This window comes from Poecile atricapillus, chromosome 3 (genome assembly GCF_030490865.1).
Source record: "Poecile atricapillus isolate bPoeAtr1 chromosome 3, bPoeAtr1.hap1, whole genome shotgun sequence".
Taxonomy (NCBI): Eukaryota; Metazoa; Chordata; class Aves; order Passeriformes; family Paridae; genus Poecile; species Poecile atricapillus.
In genome coordinates, this window is record NC_081251.1 from 3,115,347 (window position 1) to 3,135,324 (window position 19,978).

General features: G+C 51.5%; 1 protein-coding gene across 1 annotated transcript; it reads right to left on the bottom strand.

Annotated features, from left to right (window-relative positions):
- Positions 1 to 14,843: 14,843 nt before the first annotated feature.
- Positions 14,844 to 19,116, bottom strand: SOX7 (SRY-box transcription factor 7). The gene is made up of 2 exons (XM_058836197.1): positions 18,827 to 19,116; positions 14,844 to 16,934 (listed from the first exon to the last, which is right to left on the bottom strand). Exons 1-2 carry the CDS (start codon positions 19,050 to 19,052, stop codon positions 16,033 to 16,035), a joined length of 1,128 nt encoding a protein of 375 aa, XP_058692180.1. The 5' UTR covers positions 19,053 to 19,116; the 3' UTR covers positions 14,844 to 16,032.
- Between the last annotated feature and the right edge of the window lie 862 nt (positions 19,117 to 19,978).

The window sequence follows — 19,978 nt, forward strand, 5'->3', positions numbered from 1 at the left end:
CCTCCCATAAAAAGGAGAAAAGCCGTCTAAGACACGCTGATGTTGTTCTGTCACACCCCATTGCACTCCAGAAGGTGTAATAAGGATTCTCCTCCTCTTGGACTCTTTCATATCCATCTTCTTGTTATTTTGAGTATTTTTCTTGTTTGAACTGATGCATGTGAGGCAGGAATCAGATCCAACCTAAGAGAAAGGTGAGGGTGATTCCCTTTTCCTTCGTGCCTCCATGGAGAATGAGAACAAGTGATGAGAGGAAGCAGTGACACTCCATCGATCATTTCAAAAGATTTACACACAACAGTTGGGTGAGAAAACATCTCCTGCACTGAATGGAGAGAAAAGAGGGAATTGTGGAATTTTGCACAATATTCTGGTTTTCTTCCCACCTCACCCACGTTTGGGAGGTGGTTCATGGCATGTATGAAGAGAGATAACAGGGGGTTGTGCTGATGCTGGGTTAAATCTTTGCCCACTGGGCTTTTAGGGCTCCTGCAAAATAAAATTAAGATGTCACTAATTTATAATTTGACCCAGAGTTGGTTCCTCTCCCTAAAAAAAAACTGCTGGGACCTTCTAAGCCCTAAGGATCATGCTGGGGATGCAGAGCAGAGCTGAAGGGAAGGTAGCAGCCTGTCCTGGATCAGACCCTGCTCAGGGAAGCCAGATGAGATATTTTGATGCTTACAAAGCTGTTTAATCATAAGATAACATACACAGCCTGTTCACACAAATTAGGGTGGGTCCCGTTTGCATAATGTTGATTCCAGAGACAAATTAATCTCACAGACAACTTGTTGCTGCTGCAGATTTTATCCATTCAGCACATTCGATACAGGATCAGCTCTCAGGCTGAGGAAACTGTCACAGGGTGAATTTCGAGAAGGAGGAAAGAGGAAAAGGGAAAAGCAGCTGGATTTCACTGTGGTAATTGCTCCTGGGTTGCTGGGTTTAGGTGGAATTTATCCCAGGCTTTATAACTTGAAGGAGATCTTTGCTGATGTTCCTAATCAGAAGATAATTATCTTAATAATCATTCATCCCTTATTTATTTTACAAATAACACAAATTCAGTCATGGATCAAACATCCCAGCCCTCCTCCAGGTGCTTCTGGCCCCACTGATCTCCCAATCCTTATAAAAAAGTGTCCATTCAGTACTTTCCCAGCACTACACAGGATCAGGGCACCAATTCTCAAGCATTCCCTTTGAAATAAAAATCTATTCAGGACATCCACTGCTTCTTCACAAATTAATTAAATTTTAATTAAACGTCACTAAGAAATTACATCTCCCTTTGCAGCCAGCTGGGTCAGGAAGGGCCATGGGGCATTCTGACAGAGCTGCAGCTTTTCTCAGCTTTCCAAGGGGAGGGATCTATGCTGATTCATTCATAATCAGCTCACTGAATAATGCATGAGATGCTAATGACAGTCCAAAGTCCTGCAGAGGAGCCAGGATGTACTTCCACGACTCCTTTCTTTTTGAGAGGAGCTGGGGAGATGGCAACTATTAAAAAAAAAATAACTTCAGTTTAAGAAACAAGGATGTAAAGCACAGCCTTGAGGACTTTGTGAGTTCCTGAGGAATTTCTGGGGGTGCATTTTTTTTGGTGGTAAATTCAGAAACTGCCTTCTGGGCTCTCACTCTGGCACTGCACTTCCTCTCCTGTAACAGGAGTATCAATACTTGAAAATAAATCCTGGGGCAGCTCTTGCTCTCATACACCCCCACAAACACAGGGACCAGCGGAGGGGGCAATGGGGGGTGTGTGGTCCTGGGAGGGAGAGAAGCTCTGGGGGGGTCAGAAGCAATGAAAATTGGGGGTTGGAGGGCTCTGACAGGACTTGCTTGGATATTCCCTCTACAAGCCTAGAAATTGTCCCTGCTTAGAAGGGATTTTTAACAGAAATCCTGAGGTTCATGGCTGTAACCACAGTGCATGGCTTTGATTACATGGGAGTTCTAAGCCACCCTAAATTATTTCATATTTAGAGAGCACAAAGGCTTTTCCTGCTTTGCTGCAGTGAGGGAAATCTCCAGTGAGAGGCTGGGAGAACAAAGTCAGCTGGAGGAACAAAGTCAGCCGGGGCACAAGAAGCTCAAAGCTTCCAGCAGCCAATGTTTAGATGAACTTGGATGAAAAAGGAAACGAGTGAGAAGCAGAAACACATTTCTGGTTCATTCCCTGAACCTGGGATGTGTTCCTGCAAAGAAAAGGCAGGATGAGCAGATGTCTCTGAGATGAGGCTCGTTAACCTGTGTCCAGTTCTGGGGTCCTCAGCACGGGAGAGACACGGATCTGCTGGAGCAAATCCAGAGGAGACCACGGAGATGCTCCAAGTGCTGGAGCCCCTCTGCTCTGGAGCCAGGCTGGGAGAGCTGGGGGTGCTCACCTGGGGAAGAGAAGGATCCAGGGAGAGCTCAGAGCCCCTTCCAGGGCCCAAAGGGGCTCCAGGAGAGCTAGAGAGGGACTGGGGACAAGGGATGGAGGGACAGGACACAGGGAATGGCTTCCCACTGCCAGAGGGCATGAATAGATGATATATTAGGAAGAAAGGAGGTTTTATGTTGGATATTAGGAAAAGTGTGTTCCCAGAGAGGATTATGAAGCCCTGGCACAGGCTGCCAGACTCTCTGTGTGTTGTTGGGATTTACTGAACTGCAGGAAACACCCTGCAGCTGGAGAAATCCAAGCTCTTGCTTCCCTTTACACCTTCTGGAGAATAAAATTGAAGAATGGAATAAGAACAAAGGTTGCTTTTCAAAAGGACAAGCTTTCTTATTTTAAAATGGCTGTATAAAATACCCTGGCCATGTCTGGAGGTTATCAGTCCTCCTCTTGGACTAGAGGCAAATCAAATTAGCTGACACCTGGATTTTTTGGTTATTTATCTTCCAGCAAATCAGGAAGTCCCAAGGCACCAGTGGTGGAGCACTGCTGTCCCATCTGAGAGAGAAAAAAAACATTGAAATGTTTTTTTCTTGGAAAACCAGCACAGACCCAGTGTATTCCTGTGCAGATTTTGGGAGCTTGCGTTTCCTAGGGTGATTTCCAACAGGCAACATAGGTGTACCATGCAAAAATCTTTAATATTACAATTACTGAAATAGTCATAGTAAAATCATAGATTCATAGAAGGGTTTGGGTTGGAAGAAACCATAAAGACCATAGGCAGGGACATGCTTCCCTAGAATATTTAGACAATTAATGGAGATAAAGCTCTGAGTTTCCATAATTTAGGTGGGATAAACAGCACCCTACATTTTATTCTGTGCTCACAGAATCTGTAGAATCCTTAAGGTTGGAAAAGACCTCAAAGAGTGCGATCACAAGACAGGTGCTGAGGTTTATCCTGCCATTTTCACTACAGGGGAATTCACCAGTGCTGTGCACAAATCAGAGGCAGGGGATGGCTCTCTGGGCTTCAGTTCCCCAGCAATAATATTGCTCCTTGTCTGCTGGGAGAGGTGTTCAAAGCTTCGGGATTTAGGGACTTCAGCCCTGCAAGTTTTTTCCTGTATAAATGCACAAAGGCTGCAGACTCCACTTTTACCCATGAACCTCTAATTGCAAAAGGCTGGAGAGTGGTAGCCAGGCACTTTGCACAACAATAACCTGTTCCTCTTCATCCCACAGGATCCCTGAAAGATTTTTCATGCCTAGGCAGGACGAGGCGTACCCAGTCAATTCCTGGTCTCACCCCCTAACCCCATTCCCGGGACATGACTCATTTTTGGACATCCAGCCCAAAGAAAGTCCAGGAATGAGCCTCCAAGTGAAATCAGTGGGCATCAGGCTCCTCCAGCCTCCTGCAATTAAGCTGTCTCAGATATTCCCCACCAAAAAGGCATTGAGGGAATGCTGGACTTAATCACATCAGTTTATCCAACACTTCCCCAGTGGGCTGGGCTGGGCTTTTGCCATGTTTTTCCATGGATCTTCCTTCCTAAACAAATGTTTCCATGCTAACAGCCTCATCTCCTAAGGCTCAGCCTATTCCTGCAGACACCTCTCCCTCAAGACACCGAGCTCTCTGCAGCTCGTCCGTGTCACCTTGGAGGGAAGCAACAACAGCGTGTGCTCACTTTAGGATCTTGCAGGGAATAATAGATGTTCCCTGTTCCCTTAAGAGAGGAATTATCATCCCAGTACTGCTGACAGGTTAGACACAGCTCACTGGGGTTTAGGGACCTGGCAGAGGGTGTGGAATGATTCGCTGGCAGGAGCAAAGTCATGAAAATGCAGAGATCTGGTTCCATTCCTAATTATTCTCCTCCATTAACATAAGGCAGACTGCAGAGTTAAGAAGCAGATCCCTGTTTCCCTTCAGCTTCCAAACATATATTTTATGAATATTCCCTACATCTATAAATTCTTTATCCAGTTTGACTGAAGGGACAGACAAAATCAGCAACAAACAACTGGAAAATCCCAATTGTTCTCCCAGTTGAGGTCCTCATCTTTATTTCCTAAATAAAAAAAAAAAAAGAAAATTTCCCTTTCAGAAAAAAACTTATTAAAATCTTCTTTTTTTTAGAGAGAAAATCGTCTTATCTACTTCAGTTTATGTTTGTTTTATTGATAATAGTAATCTATCAATTTAACTGAAAAATATCTTCTTTTTACTCACAGTTGTACACCTGAATACAGTTAGCACTAAATTACAGAATCACTGGGCTGCCAGGGATCTTCAAAGATCATCTACTCTGACCCCTAAAACTGAATAGGTCTTAGAACTGGCAGAATCTGGTGATGAGGATGAAGCTTAACTTGACCAAATATTAGCTGTTAAGTTCAGCTAATGGGAAGGAAAAAGTACAGAACATGAAAAAAAAAAAGGTCTGTTTTCTATTTTTTACATTTTGGGGAAGTTTGGATATTGCTACAAAAAACATTAAAAAAATATACATCTTGGAATTTTAAAATCACCAATCTCACCCTGACTGGCCCCTCATCACTTCTATTTTTCTTTTCTATGAGAAAAACCTGAAATTTGCACAAAATGCACTTTCTTTCTGAGCGTGCTTAAGGGAAACAAAGCTAAACTGTAAGTTTTCTTTTAGTTGCTGAGCTTTTTTTTTTTTTTCCTCTAGAAGGATGTTTTCTGCAAGGAAATCATCAATGGAAAATGTTTGACCAGCTGTACCCTTATCTGCAGATCTGGAAGCACAGGCAATACATGGAAATCCCCACCTCACTCCAAGTTTCAAGGGGGTGACTGGTTTTTGTGCTCGTGCCTCTTTCGATGTGAATAAGTGCTCCAGTATTCGCTTTTGTTTGCCATCCATCCACTCCAGCCCAAGGAAAAACACAGGGAAATTTCACCTTGTGCAGGATCCCGGCGCAGGGACCCGAGGAATCCGCGCCGGGTCAGTTTTGTGCAGTCCCCCGAACAAGGCCTTGGTTTTGGCTCCTTCTGGAGTCTTCAGGGAATTTGAATCTGGAGATCAACTTGCAGCTTGCAGGAAATAACAGAGACAACCTGGATGTGTCTTGATGCGGGATGTGGCTCATTTGCACTCCTGGCTTGGGTTCGAGTCCACTGGAATGATCCCAAATGATCCCAGCTGTGGGTCAGGAGTCAGCACGGCCCAAGGACCACTCCTGGTGGTGGTTCAGATGCAGCCACCTTGCTCTGGAGGGAGTTTTGACCAGACCAGACCAACTGGTCTTCAAGGCAGAGGATGGGCACAGGTTCATGTGAGAAGCTGTGGCTGCCCCTGGATCCCTGGAAGTGTCCAAGGCCAGGCTGGATGGGGCTTGGAGCAACCTGGGATAGTGGAAGGTGTCCCTGCCCATGGCAGGGGGTGGCACTGGATGAGATTTAAGGTCCTTTCTAACCCTCACCCCTCAATTCTAAGACTTGTCATTGACAGAAGAAGATCTAGTTTTGTTTGCCATCCATCGCAAGTTTGGAATTCCTTTGTCCCTCTGTTTTTTTGCCAAGCTCTGATTGTAGGAACTGATCTGAGGGTGAATTCTAATTCCTGACCACTCTATCTCCTCTCCATATCCTACAAAGGAACTGTAATGCAAAATCTTCCTGGTCTTCCAGGAGTCCAGCAGGGAAAGTTTAACTTGTTCAGCCTGGAGAAGGCCCTGGAGGATCTTCTTCCAGGGGAACAGCACTCAGCAGGAGTGGCAGGAGCAGAATGTCTGTTCAGTTTGGTTTTCCTTCCTAGTCTGAACTGGATTTCCACCTCTGGATTTCCACCTCTGGCCTGCATTTCCACCTCTGGAAAATTTATTTCATACTCCAGCCATGAAGTGCCAGTAACACTTTGGGGGAAAAAAAGACACCCCAAAATCCCAGACACACATACACACACACACACACACACACAAAGTTGCTTGGGCTTGCATTTCAGGTTCTCCGCCCGGGAGCAAATCACTTGGGAAATTTAATTAAAGTTTAATGAGGCACTTTGATTGCTGGGCCGTACGCCTGCTGGAATTAATGTACAATGAAGGGGTGTCTCGTCACGCTGCTGGCAAGGGCTGGCAGTAGCTGGCAAGTTCATGTAGAGCAGAGCATGTCATCCTAAATCACCTTTTGAACCCGGGAAGGCAGCAGGAAAGAGCAGCCAGGAAGGTCTGATGGGTCATTTGGTCCAGCAGCTCCTTTACAGGGGAGTCCCGTGCCTTGGAGAACTTCCCTTGGAGTGGCTTTTGGGACTTCTCAGGAGGTTGGGAACGGAAGGCAGGCGAGGTGGTGTGGGAGCTCTGGACTGTGGGCTCCCTTCACTTCCTTCCCTTGAGTAAAAGAGGGGAAGAGGAGCCTGGATTGGAGGGAGCTCTGGCAGGGGAAATCCTGGGAGAATTGGGATCTCCATGGAACCATGGTGCCAAGATACCCAAACTGTTGCTGGTGGAGCTGTGGGTTCTGTTTCAAATGAAAGGCCTCCAGGGCACCAGGAAAAGGCAGTTTGGAATGCCATGCTAGTTTGGAGAGGGACAGTCAGCTCCAAGAGAGTCTCACCTCCTTCTGCCTCCAAATCAGACATCCATCTATGCAAAGATCTGTGACAGATCCCATATGGGATCTCCAGGGGTCCCTTAGAACCTCAGCATTTCTGTGAGAAACACAGAATCACAGAATATTCTGAGCTGAAGGGACCCACAAAGATCAGCAAGTTCAACTTATAAGTGAATTTCCCACAGAGGGATCACACCCACAGCCATGGCATCACTGGCACCATGTTCCAACCAACTGAGATGAAAACCGCACCAGGATGGATCTGACCTCCAAATCAGAGACAGCTGGGCATGCCTGGGAGTTAAATCCCAACTTTAATCACTATTCAGGCTTGCCCAGTGCAGTCACTGGGAAGGGACCTGGCAGGCCTTGTTAAAACTTAAATGTTGAGTGGATGCACCCCAATCTGCCTGAGCTGAGAGTGGTCCAAGGGGCCAGTAAAGTTCATTGTGATCCTGTAACCATGAGATCAGTGCCTCCCAACGCACTGTCACATCCTGGGAACTCCTGCAACTCCAGCTCTCCTGCAGTGCCTGGCACCTGGAAGGAGCAGGGAGGTTGCACAAACACGCTCCAGCCTGGCCTTTCCTAATCCTGGAGCACATGGTTCTGCAACTGCAACACATCTTCCATCTTCCTGGGCATGGGGGAGGGAAGTGGGAATGTTTTCTAATGCGGTAAAAGCCCAGCAGACAAATCCATACTCTGGAGGAACCCATCAAAGAAAAGGAACAGGGTCAGAGGCTTCCCAATGACCTTCCAATTGTTAGGGGTGATTTTGGCCCAGGTCAACTGCCAGGGATGCAGCTACTGCCCAGGTAAGGTTCAAGGTGAGCAAAGGCCAGGGATCATTCCCAGGACAATGTTTGGGTGTTGTCATCCTCTTTTGGGAGGCTGAGAGCATGGACCAGTTGATTTCAGAGCTGATCCCTTCATTTTCCTGCATAGGTGCATCCATGAGGGTCATTGGAGCCTCTGGAACCCCCAGAGGCACAGCCAGAGGCTGACAGCTCTCCCAGGCCAGCACTGGAGAGGATGAGAATCACGGAATCCTGGAATCCTGAAATCATAAAAGATCCTGATTTGAAAGGGACACACAAGGATCAAGTCCAGCTCCTGTCCCTGCACAGACACCCCAACAACCCCACCCTGTGCATCCCTGGGAGCAACCTCTGGAGCTCTGGCAGCCTTGGGGCTGTGCCCATTCCCTGGGGAGCCTGGGCAGTGCCAGCACCTCTGGGGAAGACCCTCTCCCTGATATCCACCCTAACAGGACCCATGAGACATGGACTCTGCTGAGAGTGCCACCAGACTGTGCTGAGAGCTGTGGAAAAGGAGACCAGGGAATGCTTTCTCTAAGCCATAGGTCCTATATCCTCTTATAAAATAAAAATGAGAAGAACTCTTCCCCTCTCATTTACTGGAGATACCAAATATACATATATAAAAATATATAAATATAAAAATATGCACATACAGGAGATATGACACATACATGTACATATATATATATATACATATATACACACACACACAAATATGTAAAAAATCATAAAATCATGGAATACAAGAATACAAGGCTTGGGTGGGAAGAGACCTTAAAATTCATCTAATTCCACCCCCTGACATGGGCAGGGACACCTTCCACTAGACTTCCTTATATTTAATCTAAATCTACTCTCTTTTAGTTTAAAACAATTATACTTTATCCTGTCATGACTGGCCTTGCTAAAAAGCAAATAAAAATAAAATAATGATAAAAAGTTTGAACTCATTTTTCTTATATATATATATAAGTATCCCTTATACATACAAATATATGTATGTGTGTGTATATATGTGTATATATGTATATATGTACATGTATGTGTCATATCTCCTGTATGTGCATATTTTTATATTTATATATTTTTATATTTATTTTTTTTATATTTATATATGTATATTTGGTGTCTCCAGTAAATGAGAGGGGAAGAGTTGGGAGTACTCATATTTCTTTTATATATATATATATATAGATATATATTGGTAGATATAGATAGAGATATATAGATATATATAGATATATAGTTATATAGTTATATAGATATATAGATATGTAGATATATAGATATATAGATATATAGGTATATGTGTATATGTGTATATATATATGTATGTATATATATGTGTATATGAATTTTTTAATTTATATTTTTGAAATAGAAATAAATAATTTTATCATTAAATACGAGGGGGAGATTTGGAAATGTTTGAGTGGTGTCAATCACAACCATGCAAAGCTCTAGACGAGAAATCTGGCCCTGAGAGGAGAAAATCGAGTAGCTGGTCCCAGCTCAGGGGTGCTGAGGAGCCTCTTTTAAACTCAGGTTTTTGGCATCCTCCCTGAATTTTGGCCAAGGCCCAAACGGGCAGTGTGGAGACTCTTCCCTCAACAGGGAAGCAAATCCAGCCTTTCCCACTCCAGCTTTATGAAAAAAAAAGCCCACGAGCCGTGTTCTGTTTATCAAAACAAATAAAACCGTGTGGTGGACGAGGATTTTTGGTGCCCCAGCCGGTCAGGGGTCGGTGGGACCTGGCATCCCTTGGTACCCGCTCCCGCTCCCTGGGATGCCGGGAGGAGCAGCGGGATCGTGACTCAGCCCCACATGAGCCGGTTTCCTTCCTGCACCGCCAAGCCTGGCCTTCTGATGTTTTGTTTGCCGTGGAGCTCTGGGGGCCAAGTAGGAGCTCCTGGAAATCAAAGGGAAAGAACAACATCTCGGGCTGGCTGAGGCGGGGTGCGGTGTCCTGGCTGGATGGGACACGGGGGAATTCCGGGTGCTGAGGGAAGAGGGGTGGGAGACGCTGGAGGAGGGCACAGGTCAGGGCTCCAGCATGAGGCTTCTTATCCCAAAATTCTCCCTGAATGCAGCAGTGCTCCCTGGATGCCCTTCAGCTGTCGGAGGGAGCCCTCATGGGCTCATCAAGCTCGGAGGAGGAAGAACAGGGTTTTTCCCTCTCTCTTTTCAGATTGTCCTCCAGTCCTCTCTCGGACCCCTTGGGTGTGGAATGGGACCCTTTTGCACTGAGATGGGAATGGGAGGCAGCTCAGCTCTCCTTAATCACCCTGCACAGGAGATTGCCAGGTTTTGTCTAATTTCAGATTTCTCCCTATTGATGTCCAAGAGAAAACTCTCCATGAAAACCTGTTCAGTATCTGCATCCATCCAAACCAGGTGGCCACATCCAAACCCTCACCAGGAATGTCCTCACTGCCCCTGTCCTGGGTCTGGGACAGGACTTGTGGCCTGGGCATGGCTGTGCTGGGATCTGGGGTAATTTCAGTGGGAATGGTAACGCTTGAGGGCTGGGGGTCTTCCCTCTCCTCATTTCTTGACCAGTCTAAGTCTAATGCAGGTCTCTCCACATTCCTTCCGTCACCCAGAGGGGGCCCTGGACATGCACCAGCCCTCAGGCAGTGCACAGGTTGATCCCTGGGGATGTTCCCAGAAGGGCATCAGGAGAGCACAGCTACAATCCAAAGAGGAAGCTCTGGCCAGCACTGGATTCTACTTATTCATTGCAAAAAACATGGATAAAATCCGTGTTTTCCTCATTCTCTCCATACCCACTCCATAACTTTCCCCTCCTCCCCAGCCAGCCGGGCTGCCAGACCCAACTCTGGCACTGTCCTCCCTCTGCCAACATCCCTGACTCCCTGGATGGCCAAGCTGGGCTGCCAGACCCAGCTCTGGCACTGTCCTCCCTCTGCCAGCATCCCTGACTCCCCGCATGGCCGAGGTGGGCTGCCAGACCCAGCTCTGGCGCTGTCCTCCCTCTGCCAGCATCCCTGACTCCCTGGATGGCCAAGCTGGGCTGCCAGACCCAGCTCTGGCGCTGTCCTCCCTCTGCCAGCATCCCTGACTCCCTGGATGGCCGAGGTGGGCAGGATAACCCTGACCTCCAGCCGTGGGGGCTGACGCTGTTGGCCTGGGCTCTGGCCTTGCAGGGGCTCACGTGGAGGATGAGGAGGAATCCTAACTGGATTAGGATCTGCTCCAGGTGGGCACCAGGGGTGACATGCTGGGTTTGGCCAAGGTGACCCCGGATTGATGCTGGCCCTGATCCCACAGTGCTGAGCCTGCACTACCCACCCTCAGGCTCTTCTCCCCACATCCATCCTGCCTTTGCCTTGCCACATTCCCAGGCAGATTCAGCGAGCAGGGAGACACCCCAGCCTGCCCACAGCCCTCCCACAGCCTCCCCCATCACCCTCCTCGCCCCTGTTTTCCTATTCCCAGCATCTTCCCTGCTGCACGTAGCCCTGGGGGAGCCAGAGGATTGTACACAGAGGGAGAAGTTATTTTTCCTTGACATAAACATCCAAGCCTTTCCTCGGCCCCTTCTCTTGAAACGTGGAGGTAGGACCTGGACTCATAACATCCGGCAGGAGGGGTTGGCCTTATCTGCCAGGAAACACTCAGCTCCGGATACATCCTCCCCTGCTCCCGGCACCCCAAGCAGCTCCCATTGGCAGTGCTGGGCAGGAAACCACTCAGCAGCTTGTCTCATTCCCTCCTCTGGAGAGATGGGAGGGAGGGCCTGATCCTGCCCTCCCCACCCTGGGGTGCAGCGGGGTTCGGAGTCAGGGTGGGGTGGGGGAAAAAAAAGGGATGGAGGGGGAAGGTGAGCAAAAAGAGGGCAAAAGGGGATTTAGGATTTGGGGATTTGGGAGAGTTGGATGTGTTGAGGGTCTCTCTAGGCTCTGCCACTGATTTGCAGGGTGAGCTCAGTCCAGTCACCTTACCTTCTTCTCTGCCTTTACTTCCCTCACCTGGGTCTGCTTTGAAAAATCAGGGAAAATTTTTGTTTCCCAGATGATTTCGTAGCAGGATCCAGATCCCTCCCATGGGGCAGGAACCCCTTGTGCTAAAGGCAGCACAAGCACTGGGTCCTGTTCAAATTCTGGGGAAGAGACAGGTCATGTCCCAGCTCTGGTTGGAAAAAGGGCAGGAGGGAAGGAAGAATTATCTGTTTAACAGACAGGGAAACTGAGGCACAGAACATCCACGTGGCTGCTGTCACCAGGGCCCACCCCTGCCCAGTGGCACTGGGACAAGCAGAGAGAGGACAGAGAGGAGCCACCACCTGCTCAAGGGATGAAAAGGAAATCACCCAGGGCATGACACACACGGCAGCTCCTGGCCAGCCCCAATCCCAGCTCTCTGGGAATGTGACCTCATCCCTGCTCCCGATGCCTGACACCACCACCTGCACAGCCACAGGGACTGAGGACTGGCCAAGGCCACCAGACACGGGGACAGGGGCTCACACCCTGCTCACCTCATGGCAACGAGATACCTCTGTCCACACCCAAGCTGGAACCCCTGAGCAGGAGCCCAAATGTGGTGTGAGGCTGTTTTATCCCTTCCTGCAGCCCTGATTTAATTTTCCTGCTGGTTCCCAGGCTGGGGACAGCAGGCCACAAACCACAAGACTCCTCAGCATGCAGAGAGACAGCCATGGGCTCCTGGATTTGGAATGGGGAGAGAGGAGAAACGTGCCCAGGACTGATGCAGAATGAGTCCTGCTTGGGGTGGAGACCCCCCCAACATCTGTGAATGTTGATGGCCAGCAGTCTTTCATACGAATGTCCACTTTCCCAGCAAAACCACTCCTTCCCACCTCTGCCAGCCACTTATTTTCCATCCGCTTCCTGCAGCAGTGCCCTGCATCCCAAAAAACTGCTGTGGGTAGAGGGGATTGACCCATAGCATCTCATTTTCCATCCCACCAGAGAAGGGGTGGATGGTTCTGCTCCAGAATTTCGTCTCAGCTGCAGTGTCCTGGAGGTGGGAGCCGGCTGCTCCCGGCGCTGGGCGTGTGCCCGGATCCGGCCGTGGCTCCCAGGGAGCCGCACCTCGCCTTGGCTGCGGCTCCCAACGCCCTCGGGGGGCCCTGGCTCCTGGTTGGGGCCTGTAGCTGTTCCTGGCGTGCAGAGAGCACAGGGACAAGCTCCCACCTCTCCTCACGTGGCTCCGGCTTGAGCAAGTGGGGACAGGCTTGGCTGGCGGGGCTCTCCGTTCATCCCGGCACGACGGGCTCCTTGGGGATGGGGTGCGTGGAGAAACCCCTTTTTTCCTGGGGAAATCAGACTCTGGGAGCTGCTGGGAGCTCTTGGAGAGGAGTTTGTTCCCACCAGCCTTGCATGGGATGAAAGCAAGGAGGGAAAAGGCTTATAGGGTGGTGCAGTTGATCCCATCATTGCTCAGAGCATGGGAATAAGGAGAAGGACCAGTAGGAACAGCCAATGCCTTGGAGAAAGGGTCCTATAGGGTCAGAATGTGCCATCCCAGATCAGGCTGGTGGCAATACCCAGAGCTGAGTTTCTGGGGGGGGCTGGGACAGCTGAGCCTCCTCCCCGAGGCAGTTTGACTGTTCTCAGTGCATCTCAGGCCTGGGGCACCACGGGGATTGCAGGGAGAGATGGAGAAGGGAAAAGCAGGACTTCTCCAGCCCCACTCCTGCTCCTGGCACGGTCCCACGTGAGTCAACGCTGCTGGGCAGAGAGGCCAAACAGGATCCTGGCACCCCCCTCCCTCCAGCTCCAAAATCCTCTTGGAAGAGTCACATTTGGACTGAGCCACCCCAGTCAGGGAGCCACCACAGTACCTGGGGCTGGCAGGACATCCAAAGGTATCCATTCCTTTCCCCCTAAAAACGAAAGGCCGAGGGTGAGATGGGATTGCCTGAGAGGTGGAAGAAGGAAGAGGCAGGATGGGAGAGCTGAATCCGGGGGTTACAAGTGGGGGATGAGGGAGAACAGGACAGGGTGCCTTCCCCAAATACTCACACAACCTCCACCTTCTGGCACCGTGGGCTTTGTGGATGAGAGACGTCACTTATGGGAGACAAGCCACCCTTGGGGACAGGATTGGGTTGGATTGGGTTGGGTGACATCTGAAGAGCACTCCCAGCCCCCACACAGAGGTGGCATCACAGAGTGCACTAGGAAATACGCTCCTCCACTTGCTGGGGCCAAGCAGGAGGACCCAGCCTGGGAGGACCCTGCTTTGGGAGGTGTTTACCCTGCCTTGGATCTCCAGAGGTCCCTTCCGACCCTAACAACTCTGGGATTCTCTGTGTGTGGCTTAACCTCAGGGACAGCAGGGACACAGCCTGATTTAATGTCTGGCAAGAGCAGGCTGTGATGTTTTTCCAGGGACAACAACATGGATCAAGCTTTTCTCTTTGCTGGCCAGGCCTGAAGACCATCACTCAACATCACCTTCGCGTGGCTCCCCAAAATTTGACCCCCACACATTTCTGAGGCCTCGTTGCCTCCATCTGCACCTGAAACAAGGACTCTTTTCAAGGTCCTCACACTGTGGAACAACTTAAAAGGTGAATTAGCCCAAACTGTGAAAGAAAAGAGAGCCTTAAATGTGACTAAAGACCCATGCTCCAGGCACTGGCACTGGCTCCATAAATTGGAAACATCATCTGTGCTCACCAAGACACTAAAGGCAAAGCTGTTGACTTCACTGTAATATGAAAACCGGATTACAAAGATCATATCTGAGAGATGGCCAAAGCAGGATCGAGGCCAGCACAGTGACCTGAGCCCTGAGACACTCCATGAAAAGTGAGGGTAAGCACTCATTGTGCCCTGAGTCTGTTTGTTAGAAAGCAATCCACAATTTGTAAAGATAACCACAGATCTTTGTTTTATTTATAAAAAAAATGGAAGTAGAAAAATTTGGCTGAAAATACCAACAACAACGACAACAACAAAAATATAAAAAAATAGCACTTGCACGGGAAATGTTTCTGTTTTGAAAACTGTTGTCAATAGCGACAGCAATTTAAATCATCGAACAATCATCATATAAAAACATATTTATTTAAATTAAATATTTTATGCAAACTCGTATCTACACTCATTCAAAATGCATAGAGTCACACAAAAGAGATGGAATGTATTAGCTTAAAAAATGGTGAACTTTTGGGTTTTTTTTTTTTAAGTTTTCTTTGCAATTATTATTAATACATTTTGGGGACTGGAACCAGGAAATCATAACCACGTTACTAACTAATCATTACCAAGTGCCATACAGTAAACACTAAGATTAATCATGTCATATAACTGATTTAAAATAAAGCTTCATCTTTATGGAAAGGAAGAGAACTCGAGCAATACAAAATCCGAGGTGGGGGGGGAGGAATAATGGGAGGAATAAATCAATGTACAGCTTTATTACAAGCAATAAAACGCCAGAGTTAGGAGAGGCATTGGGCACTGTGGCTCCAAACACGGAGCCTTCCCCTTCAAAGGATGTTTGATAAAAAAAAGTGTCTGCTACATCATCATGTCTTGGCCAAAATGTTCATCCTGGGACCTGCTCCCAGGGGTGGATGCTGGCCAGATCCTGCCTTTCCAAGCCCTGGTCTTACCCCACTCCAGAACAGGCTCAGCACCCTCGGGGCTGGCTACTCCTCTCTTGGCTGGTGTCCCATCCTCTCTGGGGTTTCCCGAGGGATGAAGCCCCCAATCCATGCTCTGGGGCAGGGGATGGGGGCTTTAATCCCTGTTGGAATGGTCAGGCAGGTCAGGGTGGCTGCAGCAACGCCACCACCGGAACCCAAAACCAGCTCATAGACCTTCACCAAAATCTTCCTTTCTCCCATCCCTGCCTTTCCCTCTTCCAGGGGGAATTCAGATCTGATGTTTGCTGCTGCACTCCTGACTCCAAAGCAGAGCTGGGATGCCCCGAAATGAAGGGCAGCCTTCCTGTGCTCCCAGGAGCATCCCTGCTTTGGAAGAGGGACTTGGCCAAAAGGGCTTTGGCGTCGGGAAGTGCCCCCTGGCCACAGTGGGAGCAGAGCACTCCAGGCTTTGCACGGTGGTGACCCAACAACCCAAATCCTTTACCTACAGCACCGAGGAGACTCCAGGGCCCTGCGGTTCGGACTCGGTCACCCTGAGGGGCCGCGGGCGATGTCCCCAGGGAGCAACGCCTCGGAACAGTGTCGGGTCCTTCCTCGGCCGGTCCAGGCGGCCCCGGCTGGGCTCCTAAGAGACGCTGTAGTTATTGTAGTAGGTGGCCGTGGCATCGGCCAGGACGGAGATGAGGCTGTTCTCGGAGCTGTGGGAGCTGCTGGATGCTGGCACCTGCCCGTTGGCCAAGGCCCCGCCGTGGTGGTCACCGTGGCCGGGGTTGTTGAGATACTGGTCGAACTCGTTGCGGTCCATCTCCCCCAGCAGCTCCGCTTGGCTCAGCTGGTCCAAGGTGTCGAAGCCGTGGTGGTCGGGCGGCGGGGAGAGCTGGCCCAGGTGGGCATGGAGGCTGGGAGGGGGCAGGGAGGGGAAGGCGGGTGTGTAGTAGCTGGGAGGAGGAGGAGGAGGAGGAAGGGGAGGGCAGCTGGAGGCCGGGGGGATCATGCAGGTGGCCGGCTGTGGCATGGGGCTGAGCGGGTGGTGGCCGCACGGCAGGGAGCCACCCGCGTACTCCGGGGAGAAGGTGGCACCGGCGAGGTGGGAGCGGTGATGCTCCTCGGGACAGGGCGAGGAGAAGAAGCTCTGCTCGGGGTCTATGGCATCCAGGGGGGACATCTCCGGCGGGGTGGGCAGCCCGTAGGGGTAGGTGTCCACGCTGGTGCTGCTGCCGCTGCCCGGAGCCTCCCGGTACCCCCGCACAGCCGGCAGCCCCGGGCGGGGGGGGTACTCACCCGGGCCCTCTTTGTCCCCCCCGGCCCGGCTGCAGGTCCGCTTTTCCGGCACAGAGTTCTGGTCCCGTGTCAGGCTGCCCAGCAGAAAGCCGGGATCCACCCTCTTCCCGATGCGCTTGACCTGCTTCTTCCGACGGGGCCGGTACTTGTAGTTGGGGTAATCTTGCATGTGCTTCACCCGCAGCCGCTCGGCCTCCTCCACGTAGGGACGCTTCTGCGACAGGCTCAGCGCCTTCCAGGACTTCCCTGAAACGGAGGACACGTTCTCTTAGCACCCACAGCCTCCCAAGATCCCACCAGGCGCACGCAGAGGACACATCTGAAAAGCCTGCAGGGGGACGTGGTGGCAGGAGGCAGGAGAAGAAGGGAAGAATTGAGGCTGCTGTAGGGTCTCTGACTCCCTTCATCCCAAATCCCCACACAGGGTGGGTTTAGGTTTAGTAAATAAATGCAGGCAGGTGAACTCTCCCAGCTCCATGGGCTGGGACAGAGCCCAGCTGTGGAGCAGGGACAGCTGAGGCCATGCCTGGCTGAGCAGAGGGTCAGGACGTGGTGTCCTTTAAGGTGCCCCAGCCTGTGCCCTGCCAGGACTTGCACCAGGGCACAGGGAGACCTGGGCACTGTGACAGCTGGATGGTGGAAGGTGTCCGTGACCACGGCAGAGGGATGGATTAGATAAAGTCCCTTCCAACTCAAACCATTCCATGATTCTTTAATTCTATGACCTCGCTCCTCCCTGTTTGAGATAAAATGTCCCCAAGACACAGGACAGAAAAGCAGCTTTGGGAAGGGAGGCTTTATCCCACAGTGAAGGTGTCCCAGGCTGCTCCTCAGGGTAAGGGGGAGAAATGAGGATACAGATCAAAGCTTTTGATGCCTTCCCATGGCCTGAGACAGCAGAAATAACACTAATAAGCTGAGATGCTGCATGGCAAAGCAGTGAGGAGAAAACCCAAACCACCAAAGAAAACACCACAGAACTGTCCAGGGAAACACAAACTTTGGATAAGAGGTTGGGCAGCAAAGCTGTGTTGCAATTCAGGCAGCTCTTTCTCAGGCTGTCTGGGCTGGTAATTTTGGTTTGCCCTCTTGGTTTCACATCAAAATGGGGATTGGGAGAAAGGGAGAAATGGTGGATGGGGAGTGGGACACAAATGTGTGTTCAAAATGGGTTGTGATCCCCCAAAAATAACAACAAAAATACACACATGCTAATGTAATATTGGGACAAAGTGGGACAGCAAGGACAGGCCACACAAATTCGGGGCAGGGCAGCACCCTCAGGGTTTGCAGCAGAGGGTGGCAGGGTGTCTGTCCCCCGGGATGCAGGACACCATCAGGCTTTGCACCCTGAGGAGTGGCTGCACATCTGGACAATGCTGGGCTGAGCACCCTGTGGGTGGCTGCGCGGTGCTGCTCCCGGGGTGCAGAGCTCCATCAGGTTTTGCAGCCCCAGGGTGCTGCACCCGGGCTGGCTTTGCCCCCCAAAACGGGACAGGTAGGTGTAGGGGTGCCCTTCTCCTGCGTGCCAGACCGGGTCGCCACCTGGGCAGGGCTGGCACCCCCAGGGATGGTCAGTGGCACTGATATTCCCAGTCCGGGGCGTTGGATCTGGATGGGATTTGCGCTCCGGGATGAGCGGGTGGGTGCATGGTGCCCATCCCGGGGCACTGGATCCGAACGGGATTTGTATCCCAGGAATTGCCGGGGGGTGCCTGGATCCCCGCCCCAGTGCTCCGAATCCGGACGGAGTTTTCACTCCAGGGACCGCAGGTGGGTGCCCGGGAACCAAGCCCCGAGCGCTGGATCCGAGCAGGGTGTGCATCCCCTGCCCGGGTGGGTGCGTGGGTGCCTCCCCCGGGCCACTGGATCCGGGCAGGATTTGCACTCCCGGGAATGCTCTGGTGCACTCATGGGCACCGAATCCGGACAAGGTTTGCACCCGCAGGATCCCCGGTGGGTGCCCCTGGGCACTGAATCCCGACAGGATTTGCACCTGGATGGGCGGGTGGGTGCCCGGGTTCTCACCCCGGGGCACCGGATCCGGGCAGGGTTTGCACCCCAGGGGATGCCCGGGTGGGTCCCCGAGCTCCCCCCGCTCCTCGCCCCCCCAGACCCGCGCCCACCGCGCTCCTCACCGAGCATCTTGCTGAGCTCCGCGTTGTGCAGGTCGGGGTTCTGCACCGCCAGCCGCTTCCTCTCGTCCTTCGCCCACACCATGAAGGCGTTCATGGGCCGGCGGATGCGGCTCTCGGAGCCCTTCTCGCCCTGCGACGCTCGGGGGGGTGGCCCTGGGGACAGCCCCTCGCCCGCGTCCCCCTCCAGCCGCTCCGGCCAGGGGAATGTGCTGAGCAGCGCAGCCATGGCCCCCCGGCCCCCCCGCCCCGCCGCGCTGCCCTCGGGGTCCCCGCGCAGTCCCAGCCTCCTGCCCGGCCTCTCCCGTATTTATGAGCTCCTTGGAAAAAGCCTCCTCCAATGACACCGAAGGGACTCGCTGCTCCTCCTTGTTTGCAAACTCCTCAGCCCCGGCCGGGATGGTGCTGGGAGAAAACTTCTCCCCACCCTCTGCCCGGCACCCCCCGGGGAAGCAGCAACCCCAGCACCCCCCTTTCTCCTTCCCGCTCCCCGCTCCCCCTCTTTTATTGTTATTTTTCCTTATTTTGCCCGCTGAAAGGGAGTGAGGAGAGAGCTGGAGGTGTCCCGCCCCCAAGCAGCCCCGCTGCCCTCCTGCATCCCAAAGATCTTCAGACCTTAAAGGCTGGGGGGTAACAAGAGAGAGGAGATAAAGGCACTGAAAACTTGGAAAGAAAAGGAAAATGGCACTGAAAGGAGGATCCCACTGGGGTGCAAAAGGACCCTCCCCAGGCTTTGACAACCTGCAGGAACCCTCTTTGCCAAGGGAAATCAAGGCATGGATCCCACAGGCACCTTTTCCCCACTTCTCCTGCTTTAACCACCAGACCAGTCTGTGCTTTGCCCACCCCATGTGGGTTTTCACCCCAAATTTCCAGGTCCCCTTGTATGGGATGGAAACTGGGACACAGCGAACCTGCTGACGGGTTGTCCAGCCTAGTCGGACCCCTAAGGGAGCTTTTAGGGGAAAACAAGGCAGCGATGGGGCTGGGCACAGCTCAAAGAGCTTGAGACATCCCCAGTCGGTCCCTGCCGCCCATCCCTGGATCCTGGGAGACAAAGGATCTTTTCCTCGCTGCTGCATTTTATGGAGCGCTGCCCCAGCCCAGAAAGGTTGGATGGGATGGAAGTCCCAAAGCCACACAGTGGTGCTCCCC

What these genes read in the sequence shown, in the direction of transcription:
- SOX7 (XM_058836197.1), bottom strand. Translation starts at nt 19,052, where the DNA reads ATGGCTGCGCTGCTCAGCACATTCCCCTGGCCGGAGCGGCTGGAGGGG. An exon ending in GGAGCTCAGCAAGATGCTCG is followed by an intron (nt 16,935 to 18,826) that starts GTGAGGAGCGCG and finishes CCTCCGTTTCAG; the next exon opens with GGAAGTCCTGGAAGGCGCTG.